The sequence below is a fragment of the Mobula birostris genome, chromosome 16, assembly GCF_030028105.1.
Source record: "Mobula birostris isolate sMobBir1 chromosome 16, sMobBir1.hap1, whole genome shotgun sequence".
NCBI classification, from domain to species: domain Eukaryota; kingdom Metazoa; phylum Chordata; class Chondrichthyes; order Myliobatiformes; family Myliobatidae; genus Mobula; species Mobula birostris.
The window spans coordinates 20,211,798-20,228,750 of NC_092385.1; the positions used below are offsets into that span (position 1 = coordinate 20,211,798).

A 16,953-nucleotide genomic window follows, 5' to 3' on the forward strand; every position below is an offset into this window, starting at 1 on the left:
CCATGACTTCCTCCTTTTCTGCAGCCGTGACACCTTCTCTGATCAACAGTGCCACGCCCCCACCTCTTTTGCCTCCCCCCCATCCTTTTTGAAACATCTAAAGCCTGGCACTTGAAGTAGCCATTCCTGCCCCTGCACCATCCAAGTCTCTGTAATGACCACAACATCATAGCTCCAAGTGCTGATCCACGCTCCAAGCTCATACGCTTTAATCAGGATACTCCTCATATTAAAACAGACACATCTCAAACCAAGATGCTGCCAGAACTTGAATAACTGAGTTAAGGTAGAGTGAGGGGTGATCTTACAGAGATTATTGGTCACAAAGGGCATAGATATACCGAATGCACTCAGTCTTTATTCCAAAATTGGATATATCAAGTACAAGAAGGCATAAATTTAAAATGAGGGAAGAAAGTTTTCGTAAGAGTACAGGGGCAACTTTTTTTTTACAAAATATGTGGAATGTGCTACCAGAGGAAGTGGTTGAAGCAGTTATAACTTTTAAAAGGGAGTTGGATGGATATGTGGATTGTAAAGATTTGGAAGATTATGGGCCAAAGGGCTTGTTTCTGTACTGTATGACTCTGACAAAAACTATGAGAGGCACAGACAGAATAGATTGCCATTCCCCCGGGGTGGCGATGTCGAATACCAGAGGGCATAGTTTTAAGGTGAGAAAGGGAAAGTTTAAATGAGATTTATGTGGCAAAAGTGATTAAAGCAAATATGAGAGCAATATTTAAGAGGCATTTATAGAGATAAATCAATAGACTTTGGAAGTCAGACTGCATCAGTATAGACATCCTGGGTCAAAGGACCTTTTCCTGTGCAGTACTGTTCCATGCCATTCTGTAGACAGGCTCTTTGGCAAGTTCCACACAATACAGCAGATCAGTGAAATGAACTCACATGATTCTTCAAAGTAGGTCGACTAAAGTTATACATGAATAACTTCATCCTCAACAACCACCGGATCGTAGATAGCATTGACAACACCAACGAGTGTGACGGTCTTCTTGGAGACCATCACTTCCTTTACACAAGCAAAAGATACAAAAACAACTGAAACTTAAGGCATCCAAGAGGATCTCTAGGCCAACAGCGGAACTGTATACTGTTACAATCTGTACTCTCATGACATAACATACTAATAATGATCAAAGAACTCAACTCTTTCAGCAATGTAGTAGAGCACAAACACGTTGAACATTCAAAGCAGCTTAGCACCTTTACAACCAACAAATCGAATCAAAGCTCTGCAACTGTTGCCGCAACCAAACGGGAATGCTGTGAACAAATAAAGCAATCTCAGCTAAATGAGTGAGTGCATTGGCCAGCCAAAAAAAAAGATAGCCTTGTCTCTACTCTCACTGAAATAAATTTTGGAAATAATTCAATGACAGCTTACGTATGTTTCTTCCGTTTGGCTGTGCTACTATTATTCAAAGAATTACTGTTCTTTTTGTTGTTGAATGTTAATTAGGATCATAAGTCACAGGAGCAAATTAGGCCATTTGGTCCATCGAGTCTGATCTGCCATTTCATCATGGCAGCTTTATTTTCTTTCTCAACTGCATTCCGGTACTTCTTGTAAGATGGTGGCACGTTCAATCGCAGCGGCTTCTTTGGGGTCAACCAAAGGTGTTATTGTCCTTTTTAAATGTATTTTTTTACGATCACAAGACCCAGCTGGACATTATGAACTTAAAAGTACTGTGGATCTACCCCATCAGTAAGTTGCTTGTTGGCAGAGAAACTGAAGAAGCTAGATGGTGCAGATCGCGCTGCTGCCCGAGTCAGAGAGGCATCGGAGGAGTCAGTGTGTGAAGGAGGTGTGCAGTCTAACAGTGAGAGCTCGCCTTAGTCACTTCTCTTGTGATCACAAGAACCAGTTGCACACTGTTAAAGATGTATGCTGCAAACTTGATTCACTGATTTATTGGCAGATGGTGGGGGAAGCTTTGTCATAACAAGGACGAGGCCTCAAGCCCTGGTGTTGCCTGTTTACAACTTTCCAGGAGAGAAGCATCGGGGTCAATACACTCCACCAGAGCCAGTGTGGTGTGGCATTCAAGCCAGAGTTGGTGTTGGCCCCCACTGTCCGCTTGGCAGAAGACAAGCTGCATTGTGGTCAACTGCATATTTCTGCAACTTTCATGGACTCAGGGTTTTGAACTTTTTTTCGTGGGACTGTATTTTCCTGATATACGTGTTTGCTATCTTATATGAACCTTGTGCTGTGTGTGACTCTTGGTACTGTGTGTTGTACCTTGGTCCCAGAGTAACACTGTTTCATTTTGCTGTATTCACATAAGGTTGAATGACAATTAAACTTGAACTTGAACTTCTCCTACCTTCTCTCTGTAACCTTTGGGACCCTTACAAATCAAAAACCCATCAACCTCCACTTTAAATATACCCAGTGACTTAGTCCCTACAGCTGTCTGTGACAATAAATTCCATAGATTCACCAACCTCTAGCTAAAGAAATTACTCCTTATCTCTGCTCGAAAGAGACGTCCTTCTGAGTCTGTGTACCTTCTGGTCATAGACTTGCCCAGTATCAAAAATATCCTCATTGTCCACACTCTGTCCAGGCCTTTCAATATTCTGTAAGCTTCATTGAGATCCCCTCTCATTCTTCTAAACTGCAGTGCACATAAGCACAATGCCCTCAAATACTCCTCATCCATTAACCCTTTCATTCATAGGATCATTCTCTGGACCTTCTTCAAAGCCAGCGCATCCTTCTTTAAATATGGGGCCCGAAACAGTTCACAATACTCCACAGAACCCTGCTACCAAACACATCTTTATCTCCTCCTGCACTCTCCGCTTTTCACTAGGATCGCTCCTTCTGTCATTCCCTTATCTGATTCACCCCTCTCCACTAAGTTCCCTTCTGGCTCTTAGACCTACAAGCAGAAAAAGTGCCACATCTGCCCATTCACCTCCTCTCTCACTTCCATTCAGGCCTCAAGCAGTCCTTTCAGGTGAGACAAAACGTCACCCACAAGTCTATTGGGGTCATCTACTGTATCCGGTGCTCCTGCAGTGGCCTCCTCCACATCGGTGAGACCCGATGTAGATTGGGGTACTGCTTCATTGAGCCCTTTTGCTCCATCTGCAAAAAGCAGGATTTGCCAGTGCTCATCCACTTTAATTCCAATCACCATTCCCATCCTGACACATTGGCCAATGGCCTCCTCTACTGCTACTATGAGGCCACTCTCAGGTTAGAGGAGCAATACCTGATATTCCATATTCCATCGGGGCTGCCTCCAACCTGATGGCATAAGCATCGATTTCACAAACCTCTGGTAATCTACCCCCTCCCCTCTTCTTCAATGCCTCACCCTGCCCCCTCTTTAACCTCTTTTCTACTCATCTGCCTACCACCTCCCCCTGATGTGCCTCCTCCTTCCCTTTCTCCCATGGTCCATCCTCCTCTCCTATCAGATTTCTTCTTCTCCAGCCCTTTACCTTTTCCACCTGTCACCTTTTGCTTACTTCATCCACCCTCCCTTCCCACCTGCCTTCACCTATCACCTTGTACTCCTCCCCTTCCCCACATTCTTATTCCGGCTTTCCTTTCCAGTCCTGACGGAGGGCCTCAGCCTGAAATGTGAACTGTTTATTCACTTATATAGATGCTGCCTGCCTACTGAATTCCTCCAGCATTTTGCGTGCGTTGCTCTGGATTTCCAACATCTGCAGAATTTCTTGAGTTCACAATACTTCAAATGTGGTCAAGACCAATGCCTTATAAAGCCACAGCATTACATCCTTGCTTTTATATTCTAGTCCTCTAGAAATGAATGTTAACATTGCAGTTACCTTCCTAATCTGTCCAAGTTCCTGTAGACTCTCAGCTTCCTCAACCCTACCTGCTCCTCCACCTCTCTTTCTACTAACTATATATTCATCACTACTTTTCTTCTTAATTTTGTCTTAATGTTGATTGAAATGAAATTCTTATCCCTTTCTAAACTTTCTGTCTTATTTATATTCTGGAGATTCCAGTAAACTCTCCTAGACTCTCCTTCCCTTTTACTTTATCCATACTTTTCTAAGCTGTTGAAATCACACTCTTATTATTTAGCCCTATCCACAGGCTGAGTAATGCGCTTCACCAGGACCATGCTCCCAGCATCATTCTGGAGGAGTTTGTTCCATCAGAACAGCTTCCTTCTTCGCCAATAATTAGTGCCAATGTCCTATGAACTTAGACCCACTTCTCCCACACTAATCTTTGAGCTACACATTTAACTCTGATCTCATTAACCCTGTGCCAATTTGCATGTGACTCAGGCAGCAAACCAGAGATTATTACCTTTTTGGTTCTACTTTTTAATTTAATCCCTAACTTCTTAAATTCCCTCAGTAGAATGTCTTTCCTTGTTCTTTCTATGTCACTGGTTATCCACAAGGACTATGACAACTGTATCTTCCCCTGCCCACCCCACCCCCACTCCAAAGTCAGATGACATGCACTGAACCCGGTTACCAGACAGGCAACGCAGCATTCAGGGACTCTTGATCCTTGTGACAGAGAACTGTGTCTAGTCCCCTGACCATGCTCTTCCCATCTATAACTACATTCTCCTCTCTCCCTGTGTTTTTATTGACATATTTAATATACACCACTAAATTGCTCATAAAGCTTTTTTGGGTAGAGAAGCCCACTCCAATCAGTCATAAACATAAGCATCAATTTTATACAGGTATTGGATGTCAATTCTTGGTTGTTTAGAAATCAACTACAGTGGATTCTCGTAATTGGGATACATCTGGCCCAGTACATTTTGGCTTAATTATGCGGCAGCTCCAATTAGCTGAAGTTTCATGGAAATAGTTATAAAAGTATAAAAAGACAACCTACCATTTAAGTAACAAATTAAGCATTTAAATGAAATACAGAACAAATTAGAACACTACCAGTACTACTAGAGTACAAGAAAACTTTGTATTGTTTCCTAATAATTATCGACAGAGGAATTCATCGAGTTTACACTGCTGTGTTCTTTTGATTGACTGTAAATGAACAAAATCAGCACAGACAGCTAGTGCAGGTTATGGACTGCCTTCAAACAATGCTTCTGACAACTGCATCCTCCAAATCTTCATTTTCATGGTAACTTTCAAGATGATTGTTGATATCTTCTTTCATAGTTCCTAACTTGTTGAAGTAGTGAAATTGTTTCATTTTCACTCCCAGCCATTTCTGGCATCTCCAAGCCTGAATACTTGAAACTGCAAAGAGTAAGACAACTCTGAATTGTCTTACTGCCTATTTCTCACCAACCATCTGTGACAAATATCACTGGTTTTTGAACACCAACACATGCAACTGACGCTATTTAAAAACCGTTAGCTCTAAGCACAGTGTAATATCTAACAGCCATACAAGTATGTATGTCTGACGCTAGTTAGGAACTGTTCAGCAACAGTCTTCTGTCCCAATTAGGTGGCACAGTATCCTAAATAAACAAAAAGAAACCAAGCTATTTTCTCAGTTTTCGTTCTTTAAGAGGTGTCTCAAACAAGTGCTGCCTGATTAACTAACAGCCCAGTTAAACAGAATCCACTGTAAACGACTACTCAATCATGGTGCAGTACTTCAACACTCTCAAATGGTTCATAAAATACACTTTGTTATAAAAGAAAAGTCACCAACATTTTGTTCTGTCTTTCAAAGCCAATAGGACACCTCTGCTAAGAATAATTGGAGGTGGTGGGATTGGGATGGCAATTACACAGCCTCTCGCACACTGGTTATTGTGCCAATGAATTTAATTAAATCATATCCATTCCCCTTAATACCTTTACCTAAAAAGTGCCATCAAGTCTGCTATCAAGTTAATTGTACTGGTTCACTGAGTTTCCTCAGTTCAATGTTAAAGTTTACACCTATTCAGCAGAGATAGGAGAGATTCTACTGATTTTGGAAATCCTTCCTTCCAGCTATTACCTCCCAATTTCTCACATCATTCCCTTTCAGCCCCTCTCCCCCACCCACGTACCCTCCCACCTTACCGTACCTCATCTATCACCTGCCAGCTTGTGCTCCTCACCCTCCTGTTGGTTCTAATGAAAGGACTCTGCCCAAATCATCAATTTCCCTCCATAGATGCCGCTGAGGTTGCCGAGTTCCTCGGGCATTTTGTGCGTATAGCCCACCAATTCAGCATATGACTGACAATATTACACAATTGTCACCTCAGATTCAACATCCATCCTTTCAATATCAAATAGTAAAACATACAACTAATGTTATGGTGGTTGCTAAAGCACAACTCCTCCATGAAGATGATACTTTGACTAGTGACGCCTTATAAGTTTTCAGTATGATCTTTAGTATCTTCTTAGAAAAGGTACAGTATCAAAACACCGCCATCATGCGACCTTACAAAGCAAGAACTGGCCATCTCTACTATTCACTTACACATTTAAACACAGTCTATCAAATGTCATTTCACTTGAATAACTGTGTCTATTTACAGTTAGTTTGGGCCTCATATGTGGTACAATGCTCCTCCAAGAAAGGTCTGGTTAGTGAAAATCTTGTTCTAGGTGGGCGCTAGTGATCAAAAAAAAAACACGTACAACAACAATGCAGCTTTATAAGTCATCTGAACTTGTGTACTTTGGGTTCTCCTCTATCTTAGTAATAAGTAACGTAGAACAGTTAGGTGTCCAATATGTACATAATATACATACTTCTTCACTGCATCCATTGAATATCCCAAATGCTAAACCAAAATGCATTATTTTTCTTCCCTTCTGGAATATACTTTTAAGAGACACTAAGGCAAAGGCTTCTACAGCCGAAGCTTGTGCACCAACCCTGCTGCAGGACAACTACTAAAATTTAGTCACATAAAATCCCAGAGCCTATTAGCTGTGTAAAACCAAATATCCTGCTCTTTATCCAGGAAAGTGAACACTAACAATCAACGTTCTTGGCCGCCTGTTTATTATAAATGCACAATAACTGTTCCTACTCTCAGTAATGTGCTTATTTCTCCTCTCAAACTAATAAAAGCTGGCAGGCTCATTAACCATTAGCAGTCTCCTGCAAAAATACAGACACACACTTGACTTAAGTATTAAAATATATCTTTGCCAGCTCCCAAGTGTCTATGTATCATGTTGGAGCCATCCTGAGCTTTAAAAACCCCAACATTTTCTTAATTCTCAAGGCTACACCACAAGATATAGTTAGCCTAGAAGTTAGCTTTAGAGTTTGGCAATTTCACCCAGGAAAACAGCTGTTCCAAATTGCTCAATCCTGTCCCAAGAGAAACGTATTCCTTCAGCAGGCACCAGTACTTCTACTTAAAAAGATTTTCAAAGCATATGGGCAGAAATGTTGACTATAAATGAGAAGCTTTAGATTCCAACATATACAAAATAACACAAGTCAGGAAGACCAAAGGCAAAATCAACCATTGATAACTTTTCTATCATTAACACTATTTCTAAAAACAATAAAGTAAACCACATCTGATCATTTAAAAATTCTATTTATAGTAGCAAATGGCAGCAACAACTCAACTTTAGATATGCCAAGTCCAAGTGCCCATTGTAGAAGTATGACCTGAAAAAGCTTGCAGCTGTGCCCTATGCTACCAACTTACTTATAATCTCTGCATTTGTGCATTCTGTCATTTTAAAGTGTTAGCATAAGAGATCAACACAACACACACCATTTTTATGTCTTAATTATCCTAATAAAAGTCCTCAATGACTTGCTATACCCCATCTCTTCATGGAAGTGATTTCACCTTCCTGTTACGACTCCATTTCTCATTAATTTTCCTATCTTTTCTGTACACTTTAAAAAGTCGGAATATTTTGATCCTGCTCCTAATCACCAGGATAGTTATTGTTGATTATCTCAGTAATGCCTGTTATATCATAATAATTCTACATAGAGGGAGAATTTCTGATCTAGCCTGTGAAAGTTTAAATTTCTTTATACTGAGTAAGACCATGTTACTATTCTTGCTCAAATCAGGTTAGGTTGCTCCCACACAGTAGCCAAGAAATGGTACTGAAACAACAAATTGAATAAATATTGAATGGCAAACAACCCAAGTAAAAGAAACATTTAGAAGACGAGATTTTTTTAAACTCTTAAAGTATTTCAAAGCTGTAAAACATTCGATACAGAAAAATAAATTCTTACACTGCAAATTTTAAATGAACAATAATATTCTAAAATCACAGACAAGAAACTATTTCTTTGTATATTCACTCACCTAACAATGCAGCAAAGATAACAAAGCGACTAGGATTCAGATCCAGTTGCTTGGCAACTTCATGCATCAGGTATTGGCTGGTAGTGAGGCTTTTGCCATTCCGGCTCAGTTTAAGGGCATGGGCGCTGAAATAGTATTGGATGTTACACAATGCATAATCCGAGTCATAAGCAAGCAGACCGTGGAAACCATTCTCTCTGCAGAAGGCTATCACTTCTTGATGGTGATCTTCAATGCTCTGTGCAACCTGGAAAAGAACAATGCATTTTATTTAAGCACCAATGGAATTAACTGAAACCTTAGAAAACTACTTTTAAGTAGGTTATTTGATATTCACATTTCTTTCATATTATATTTATATATACTATATTTTTTATATGGAAGTTTCACATTAACCACAGCTAGGCGAGATTCTGTAAGCACACTTAAATTTAGCTTTGGTTTTTGCAATATTCAATGGGGGTTGCTGTAAAGTAAAAAAAAATCTATAAAATTGTATGGTAAATTATTATTAATACTTAATATTTCTTCTCTGCTTTAGGGCATCCACACTCTCAATTTTCTCTCCATTTCTCTTGAATCACTGGGCTGCAGAAGATTCTTGTTCAAAACTGAAATAAGTTACAGCTTTTGTAATTGTCCCACAATGATCAAATACACACATTAATTTAATTAGGCCCAGTAGACTGGGAAAAATAGTCCTGCTCAGTGGCACACTAATATATAAACTTGTCAGTTATTCTTTCTATAGCGGAAGATGGGGAGAAATAAATAGCTAAAACTGAGTGGAAAAATATTCTGGAAAAGGGCATACAAATTACTTTATTCCCTAAATAACTTCAGGGGGATATAATTTATATGCATTTACATACACGTGTTTATTTTTTCCCCTAAAACAAAATACTTACATCATGGAATACAAAGTCCACCATTAATATCCAGCAGTTCTACCTACATTCTGAAGTAATTTCTAACAAATAAAGTACTCCTGGAATTTGTTCACGTTTAAGAGATCTAACACATCACAAGACCTCAAAACGGTAAAAGTGGTAATGGCAGAGTAAGTGAGGCTGGTTAAAAGCAATATTAGCTAGAGGACCATGAAGAACTCCCTGAATTAATCAAAAATAGCAGTGCTGGATAGAATACATTCACCAACAAGATTAAAGATTTCAGTTTTACGTCTCAGTAGGTAGCCTGGTGTAGTAATTCCAGGACACACTGTAATATCAATCTAGATACAACACTCAAGTTTTACCATCCCCAGAATCAGAGGAAGGAGTGATACTCAACTCTTGCTTTACTCCCTTCATTCTTTCCCTTCACCTACCGCTGTGCAAATTTGCTTCCGTGTTTTTTTCCAGTTGTGTTGAATGTTATAACCAATAAGGATGACTACCTCTAGTTTTAATTATTGACAATTCATTAAATGATTACAAAGTACTTTTTCTAAAGCACAATCTCAAGATTATACAATCATTTAAAATTACAGGCAGTCTCGGTTATATACCAGGTTTAATTCTTGTGAGCTGTTTGTAAACTGATTTCTCTCTAATTTAGACACAATTGTTTTCTATAGCTAACCATATTGCAAACCTCTGCAAATATTTTCCATAATTCTTTCATTTCATGAAATATTCATCCAAACACAGACTAACAGTAAATATACCATATCCGGTTGTGAACGAATGCCACAAAGCATTTTATTATTGTTAGCATCTTGAAAAGTTTGTAAAAAAAATTAAGGGAGAATTGGGTAAAGTCAAATTTCCATAAGTCAGGTATCTCATTACCTGGTACCCTGTTTAATTTTCTTCTTCCAAGGATATGATTTCTTACAAAAGCCCAGAACTTGCTTAAATTCATAACTAATAATATGATTTGTTCTGATACTGTTCAATACAAGTCTACAATGGTTTTATCACTAGATACCCCGAATCTTTGAAAGAAGCAATGTTCACTAAAATGTATGATTAGTGTGGAGATAATGACCTAAAATTGGGATTAAATAGATGGTGTAATAAAAGTTTACAAAAAAAGAACATAGGTTCTTTTTTAAAAGAACCTTTTAAAAGCTAAAAGGTCAATATCTCTACTCCAAATAAACATCAAATGTTATTTCCTTAAAGCTACTTTTTCAGCTGTCTTCAATTTACACAAATAAAAATACCAATGTCACAATGCTGTTTACTGACTACAGCTCCACGCTTAACACGATCATTCCTACAATTTTGAACGAAAAGCTCCGGAACTTGGGCCTCTGTACCTCCCTCAGCAATTGGATATTGGCATTCTTAACCAGAAGACCACAATCGGTGACGATCTCCATCTTGCTGACAACCAACACTGACACACCTCGTTGTTCTACTCTCTCTACATCCATGACTGTGTGGCATGGCACAACTCAAATGTCATCTAGAAATATGCTGACAATATAACCATTGTTGGCAGAACCTCAGATGGTGATGAGAGGGCGTACAGGAGCGAAATAGACTAGCTAGTTGAGTGGTGCCGCAGGAATAACCTTGCACTCAACGCCAGGAAGACCAAAGAACTGATTGTGGACTTCAGAAAGCGTAAGATGAGGGAACACACACCAGTCCTCATTGAGGGATCAGAGGTGGAGAGAGTGAGCAATTTCAAGTTCCTGGGTGTCAATGTCTCTGAGGACCTAACCTGGATCCAACATACCAATGCAGCTATAAAGAAGGCAAGTCAGCAACTATATTTCATGAGGAGTTTGAGGAGATTTTGTATGTCACCAAAAATGCTCCAACTTTGACAGATGTACCATGGAGAGTATTCTAACTGGCTGCACTGCTGTTTGGTATGGGGAAGGGGAAGCAACTGCACAGGATCAAAGTAAGCTGCAGGGAATTGTAAAATTAGCAAGCTCCATCTGTAGTATCCAGAGCAGTGCCAGAGCATCATCTTCCAGGAGCAGTGCCTCAGAGAGGTGGCGTCCATCATGAAGGACCTCTACTACCCAGTGATTTATTTCCCTCTGCCATCTGATTTCTGAATGGACATTGAAACCATGCATACTACCTTACTGCTCTTTTTATTTCTTTTTTTTTGCACTACTTATTTAACTATTTAACATATACTCACTGTAATTTAGTTTACTTTTCTCTATTATCGTGTATTGCATTGTACTGCTGCCGCAAAGTTAACAGATTTCCCAACATATGCCAGTGATACTAAACCTGATTGTGATTTTAATAACTTCAATATCAGTTCTAAAGTGGCTAGTAATGAAGTTGTGAAATTCTATACTTGAAAGTGGTGATGTGACTGGGTACAGCATTTTAAACTAGACTAATTGCTGAGTTCAGATGTTCACTGGCTTTATTAGTAATAAGATTTAGCAATCCAAAAACCAGGATTGTTGATCCAGAAACTAGAGTCCAAACCCCACCATAGTAATTGTTGAATTTAACTTTAGATAATAATCTTCAATTTAGAAGAAATAGTCATTAGTATTGATAAATCAAAATAAACCTTGCAAGTTTGCAAATTATTGCTTAAACCCATTTGATTCATTCAATGAATTTTCCATTTTTATCTGGCCTGTCCTTTAAATTATACCATATTTACCAATGTAAATCTTAAGTGCCACCTGAAATGGCTAAACCACTTAACTGCACCAGTACCAGTAATAAGCATGCTATGGATGGGCTATAAATGACTACCTTGTTTAGGAATGCCAAGACTCCAAAACATGAATTAAAAAGAAGACAATTTCACATAACAACATACATCAAAGTTGCTGGTGAACGCAGCAGGCCAAGCAGCATCTGCAGGAAGAGGTGCAGTCGACGTTTCAGGCCGAGGCCCTTCGTCCAATTTCACATGATGAGTTATAAACAGTCCCAAAGGAACACTAAATGTATTAAATTGTGACTGCAACTCTCTCAGACCCACACCATAATTGTGGCACAAATGCTACAAATTTGGATCATCCATGGCTATAAATCTAAGTCATTTGACATCAATCAATCCAGGATGTGGTTTAGTAAGCATTAATTTATGCTCTTTTAAATCTTCAAGAAGTACACATGTTCCGTGAGTTTAACCGGAATATCCACGACTTGAAAACATACTTGTGCTTGTTTGCACAACTGCTGCCTTAATATTACCATAGGAAATCTGAATAAACACTTGGAGGGGTAGATTTGAAGTTAACTATTAAGCAATTTTATATTTCTAGATACTTTAACATATCAGTGACAGAATCAGATATTTAACTCAAATATAAGGATACAAAAACAAAGATTAAGTTTCAACAAATCTGAAAGTCTGCATGCATAATCATATATTCTTTCTTTCAACAAGGTACACTAAGTGTACTGCATTTGAAATTGTAGACAAACTGAACAGTACGTCAGATGTGAGGTACTAAAGAACTAGCCAGGAGAAATCTCAATTTCCTGAAGCAAACCAACAACCAAATCTACTAAAATTCTGTTTCCAGACTCATTCTCATTGTCTCGATGGTTCACAGAACCTTAAAATCCTCACCAGTTAAATTAACAGAGCAAAATGAACCACTTCAATGGGAACAATCACACACTACACTAGTTTGACTTTAATGAATACACTCAATCTGTGGTGATATGAAGCAGGGAAAAGGATGTGGTTAAAAAAAAAAGTGAACTCTAAAACCAGAACCAACAGCCAGAAATTGTAAAACACAAGCAGAAACAAAAATTACAGGGGCTAAAATGCAAAATAAAATTTAAAAAATGGAAGAACAGACAGTTAAAAGAACAAAAGAGGTAAGCAGCAAAGAACTGTCCAACAAGCACTATCATATATTATCAGTCAAATTTACAGAAAGATGTTGTTTCTTGACACTGTCTCCATGCCATCCACCTCCTGCAGATTCCAACGGGGTTAGTCGGTCCTAATTTCTGTCCTTCCTCCTCAGCCACAGCCAAAAGCTGCTCTTTTCTGCCACTTCAACCAACTCCCTGATGGACCCCAAGCCTTGCTCCAGTCACTGGCCTATCATGGAGTAACCTTGTCGTCAATGAGCCAACAAAGCCCCAGAATCCTACCCCACAGGGTAGATGATGGTCCTCCTGCCAGCGTCCTTACACTCAGCTGCCAGATCTGTGTCTCCAGCCTCTTCCGCTCAAGGGCAGCCTCCACTCCTTCCTCCTATGGGATGGTTAACTCAATGAAGAGGGCTGTCTTAGCAACCTTGGATCACAGTACCAAGTCTGGGCGGAGAGATGTGGTGATTTCCTTGGGAATTGTAGCTATCTGACGAGATCTGACCTCAAGTTCCACATCTTGCCTATGGAGAGTCCTGAAGCAGTTCTTGGGCAGGACCATTCAATGCTCTTACCAGCCTTAACAAATGGGATGAGACTTTGTCCCACTGGGGAAAGGCTGCTTCTCGCATCCTGCCTGCTAGTCTTGAGGATCTCTGCCAGCTTCTTTAGGGTCTGGCTGTTCCGCCATCTGTAACACCCTTGGAAATTCCAAATACAGGTCGACCTTCACTAATCCGGCACCATTGGGACCTGAGGAGTGCCGGATTAGTGAAAATGCCGAATTACAGAAGGATCACATTAAGCACAATCAGTGCTGGATTATCGAAGGAACCGGATTACAGGTAGTCAGATTAGTGAAGGTCAACCTGTAGTGAACTGTGCTAAAGCAGCATCACTAATAAAATATCCCGTTTCTGCAAAGGAAAAGGCAATAACAAATTAAAAGAGATGCAATTTCCAGGGGTGATAAGGATTTTTAAGAGCATGGTGAACCTAAACAACTTCATGCTATAAAATTTAATACAGAAAAATAATTCCAAGATGTACAGGTTTCCCCCGCCATCCGAAGGTAGAGTGTTCCTATGAAACGGTTCGTAAGCCAGAATGTCGTAAAGCAAAGAAGCAATTACCATTTATTCATATGGGAAAATTTTATGAGCATTCACAGACCCAAAAATAACCTACCAAATCATGCCAAATAACAAATAAAACCTAAAATAACAGTAACATATAGTAAAAGCAGGAATGATATGATAAATACACAGCCTGTATAAAGTAGAAATCCTTTTCCACAATCATTGCCTGCACTGTTGTTTGTAGCGAAAATCTCACGCAAGCGCCGTCGGCAAAAACACGGCGCAAGCGCTCTCGGCAGAAAATCTCACACAAGCGCTGTTGGCAGAAACACTCTCTCCAGTAACCTTTAAGCTACCAAGCTGCCAAATCATACCAAATAACACGCAAAAATACACAGCCGATATAAAGTAGAAATAATGTATGTACAGTGTAGTATCACTTACGGGAATCGGGAAGACAGCTTGCTGAGCACACTGATGATGGTGTGTTAGACTGAGTCATCGGAGTTTGGGTGGTGCAGTGGCCCCCACCCACCGGGCAGCGAACCGATACCGATCCGCAAAGCATGCAGCAGTGCAGAGGTAGCCGGGAGGCACACAGCACATCTTTAAGAAAAAAGCCAAAATAAACACGCTAATTATTTAGGAGCCGCCCGGCATGTAATTGTCGGCCCAGATCAGAGGGGATTGCCGATTGCATTGCCTCTGATCTGGGCCGACAATTACGTGTCAGGCAGCACCTAATTAATTAGCATGTTTACTTCAGCTTTTTTCTTAAAGATGTGCTGTGTGCCTCCCGGCTACTGCTGCATTCTCTGCGAATCAGTATCTGTCCGTGGCCTGGGGGTTGGGGTGGTGGGACACCGGGGTGTCATCTCGTCGTCGTCTGTTTCCATTAGGGCAGGCAGCTCATCTTCTCCTATGACGGCCCGCCTCGATGTCGAAGGTCAAGGTTCGTCGTCTGCTGTGGCTGATGTGGAAGCCTTGCTTGACTGCTGAGCCTCGTGCATTTTTCTATCATACAGTTCTTTGTAAGCATGCAAACCATCCTGCAAATATCCCCTAAACCTATGTACCTTTTCAAAATTCAAGTCGTACTTTATCATTGCAGCGAAAATCTCACGCAGTTGCTTCACGTTCAGTTCCCTACTGCATTCAGTTTCGATTCTTATCCTTTCCTCTTCCAATTGCATCAGCTCTTCATCTATCAGTTCTTGGTCATGGGATGCCAAAACCTCTTCAACATCATCTTCGTCAGCTTCCACAAGCCAAACTCACATTGTCCTTACTTCGTTCACCACGATCAAAACGCTTAATTATGTCTAGTTTTACGCTAACTGTAACACCCTTATGAGCTCTTTCAGGTTTGTCCGACACCTTAGAACTCATCTTGCAAACGGCTGCTCACAGGCATGTGTTTAAGCAATGCCGGCTGGAATGCCATTCCGAATCCAGGGGAGAGCAGCTGCTTGGGGCACGCGCTGCTTTTTTCACGCGCTGATTTTTTTCGTAACAATGTAAACATCTTCTGTTAGCGAAAACAGGGAACTAATGTAGGTCTTTCGTAACAGTGAGGTTTCGTAAAGCAAACGTTCGAAAAGCAGGGGGCACCTGTAATTATAAATGAATACGTGAGTTGCCGCATTCATTCAGGCAAGAGGATAGTATTGAAGCACACTGCCAATGTGTACTTCAGTTTGTAGAAAAGCCCTGAGGTGCAGAAGGCAAGTCATTCGCAGGAGGATATCCACAGTCTCTGATCAGCTCTTGTGGCCAAGGTGATTCATCCAACTGAGTTTCTGGTAAACGGTAACATCCAGGAAATTGAGGTTTGCAGGCTTAGGAATGGCAACGGCATTGAATGTCAAGAGTAAGCTGGCTACTTTCCTGAGGTAGTGAGTACACAGAGTCCAGTCCATGGAGGGGAAGCTGGTACCGTAATGCATTTAAGCTATGTGCATACCTCTCTGCAGTTTCTTGCAGTTAAATGCAGAGCAGCTGCCATATCAAACTTTTATGTATCCAGATAGGATGCTTTCCATGGTCCAAAATTGGTGAGTCTGAGTTCAAAATGGAGATAGAAAGCTTAGTGACATGGCATCATGACAACAAACTTTCCCTCAAGGTCAGCAAAATAAAAAACCTGGTCATTAGTTTTAGGGAGGGTGGTGGGAGGAAATGATGCATCCCAATAGAATGCTCTCTGTGCTGCATCAGTGAAACTGGTGAGGGTCAAAAAGGACACACCAAATTTCTGGTTTGGGAGCACTAGTGTTCAGATTAATTGTGGTGAAGGTGTTGCTCTCTATCCTGGTTGATTGTGGTCTATTGGTCAAGGGTCCAGTTGCAGAAGGTCTTCCAGGGTCCAGAGCTTGGTGCTGAATTTGCTTGGAGTGATAGTGTTGAAGGCAGAGCTGTAGTCAATAAACAATAGTGTGATGTAGGAATCTTTACTGTCCAGATGATTCACAGGTAAGTGTAGGGCCAGTATCCACTGCAAACCTGTTTCTGCAGTGGGTCAAGATTTTCTGGAAAGCTGTAGTTGTCAGAGCTGCTGGGTGGTAGTTGTTAAGGCTTGATATCTTGTTTTTAGAACATAGAACATTACAGCACAGTACAGACACTTTGGCCCATAATGTTGTGCCAATCCTTTAACCTACTCTAAAATCAATCTAACTCTTCCCTCCTACAAAGCCCCCCATATTTCTATCATCCATGTGCTTGTCTAAGAGTTTCTTAAATGCCCCTAATGTATCTGCCTTTACCATTAACCCAGACAGGGTGCTCTAAGCACCACACTCTCTGTCCAAAGAACTTAGCTCTGATATT

General features: G+C 40.3%; 1 protein-coding gene across 6 annotated transcripts in view; it reads right to left on the bottom strand.

Moving 5' to 3' along the window:
• The window catches only part of LOC140211027 (constitutive coactivator of PPAR-gamma-like protein 1 homolog), a 141,637-nt gene that overhangs the window by 102,699 nt on the left and 21,985 nt on the right, over positions 1-16,953 (bottom strand). For all 6 annotated transcript variants that reach the window (XR_011889372.1, XM_072280384.1, XM_072280383.1 and 3 more), the window contains exon 2: positions 8,268-8,514. Coding sequence is in view for 5 of the 6 variants with exons in the window: in XM_072280384.1 (XP_072136485.1) it covers positions 8,268-8,514 (247 nt within the window). In the remaining variant the exon portion in view is untranslated. The remainder of the gene's footprint in view (positions 1-8,267; positions 8,515-16,953) is intronic.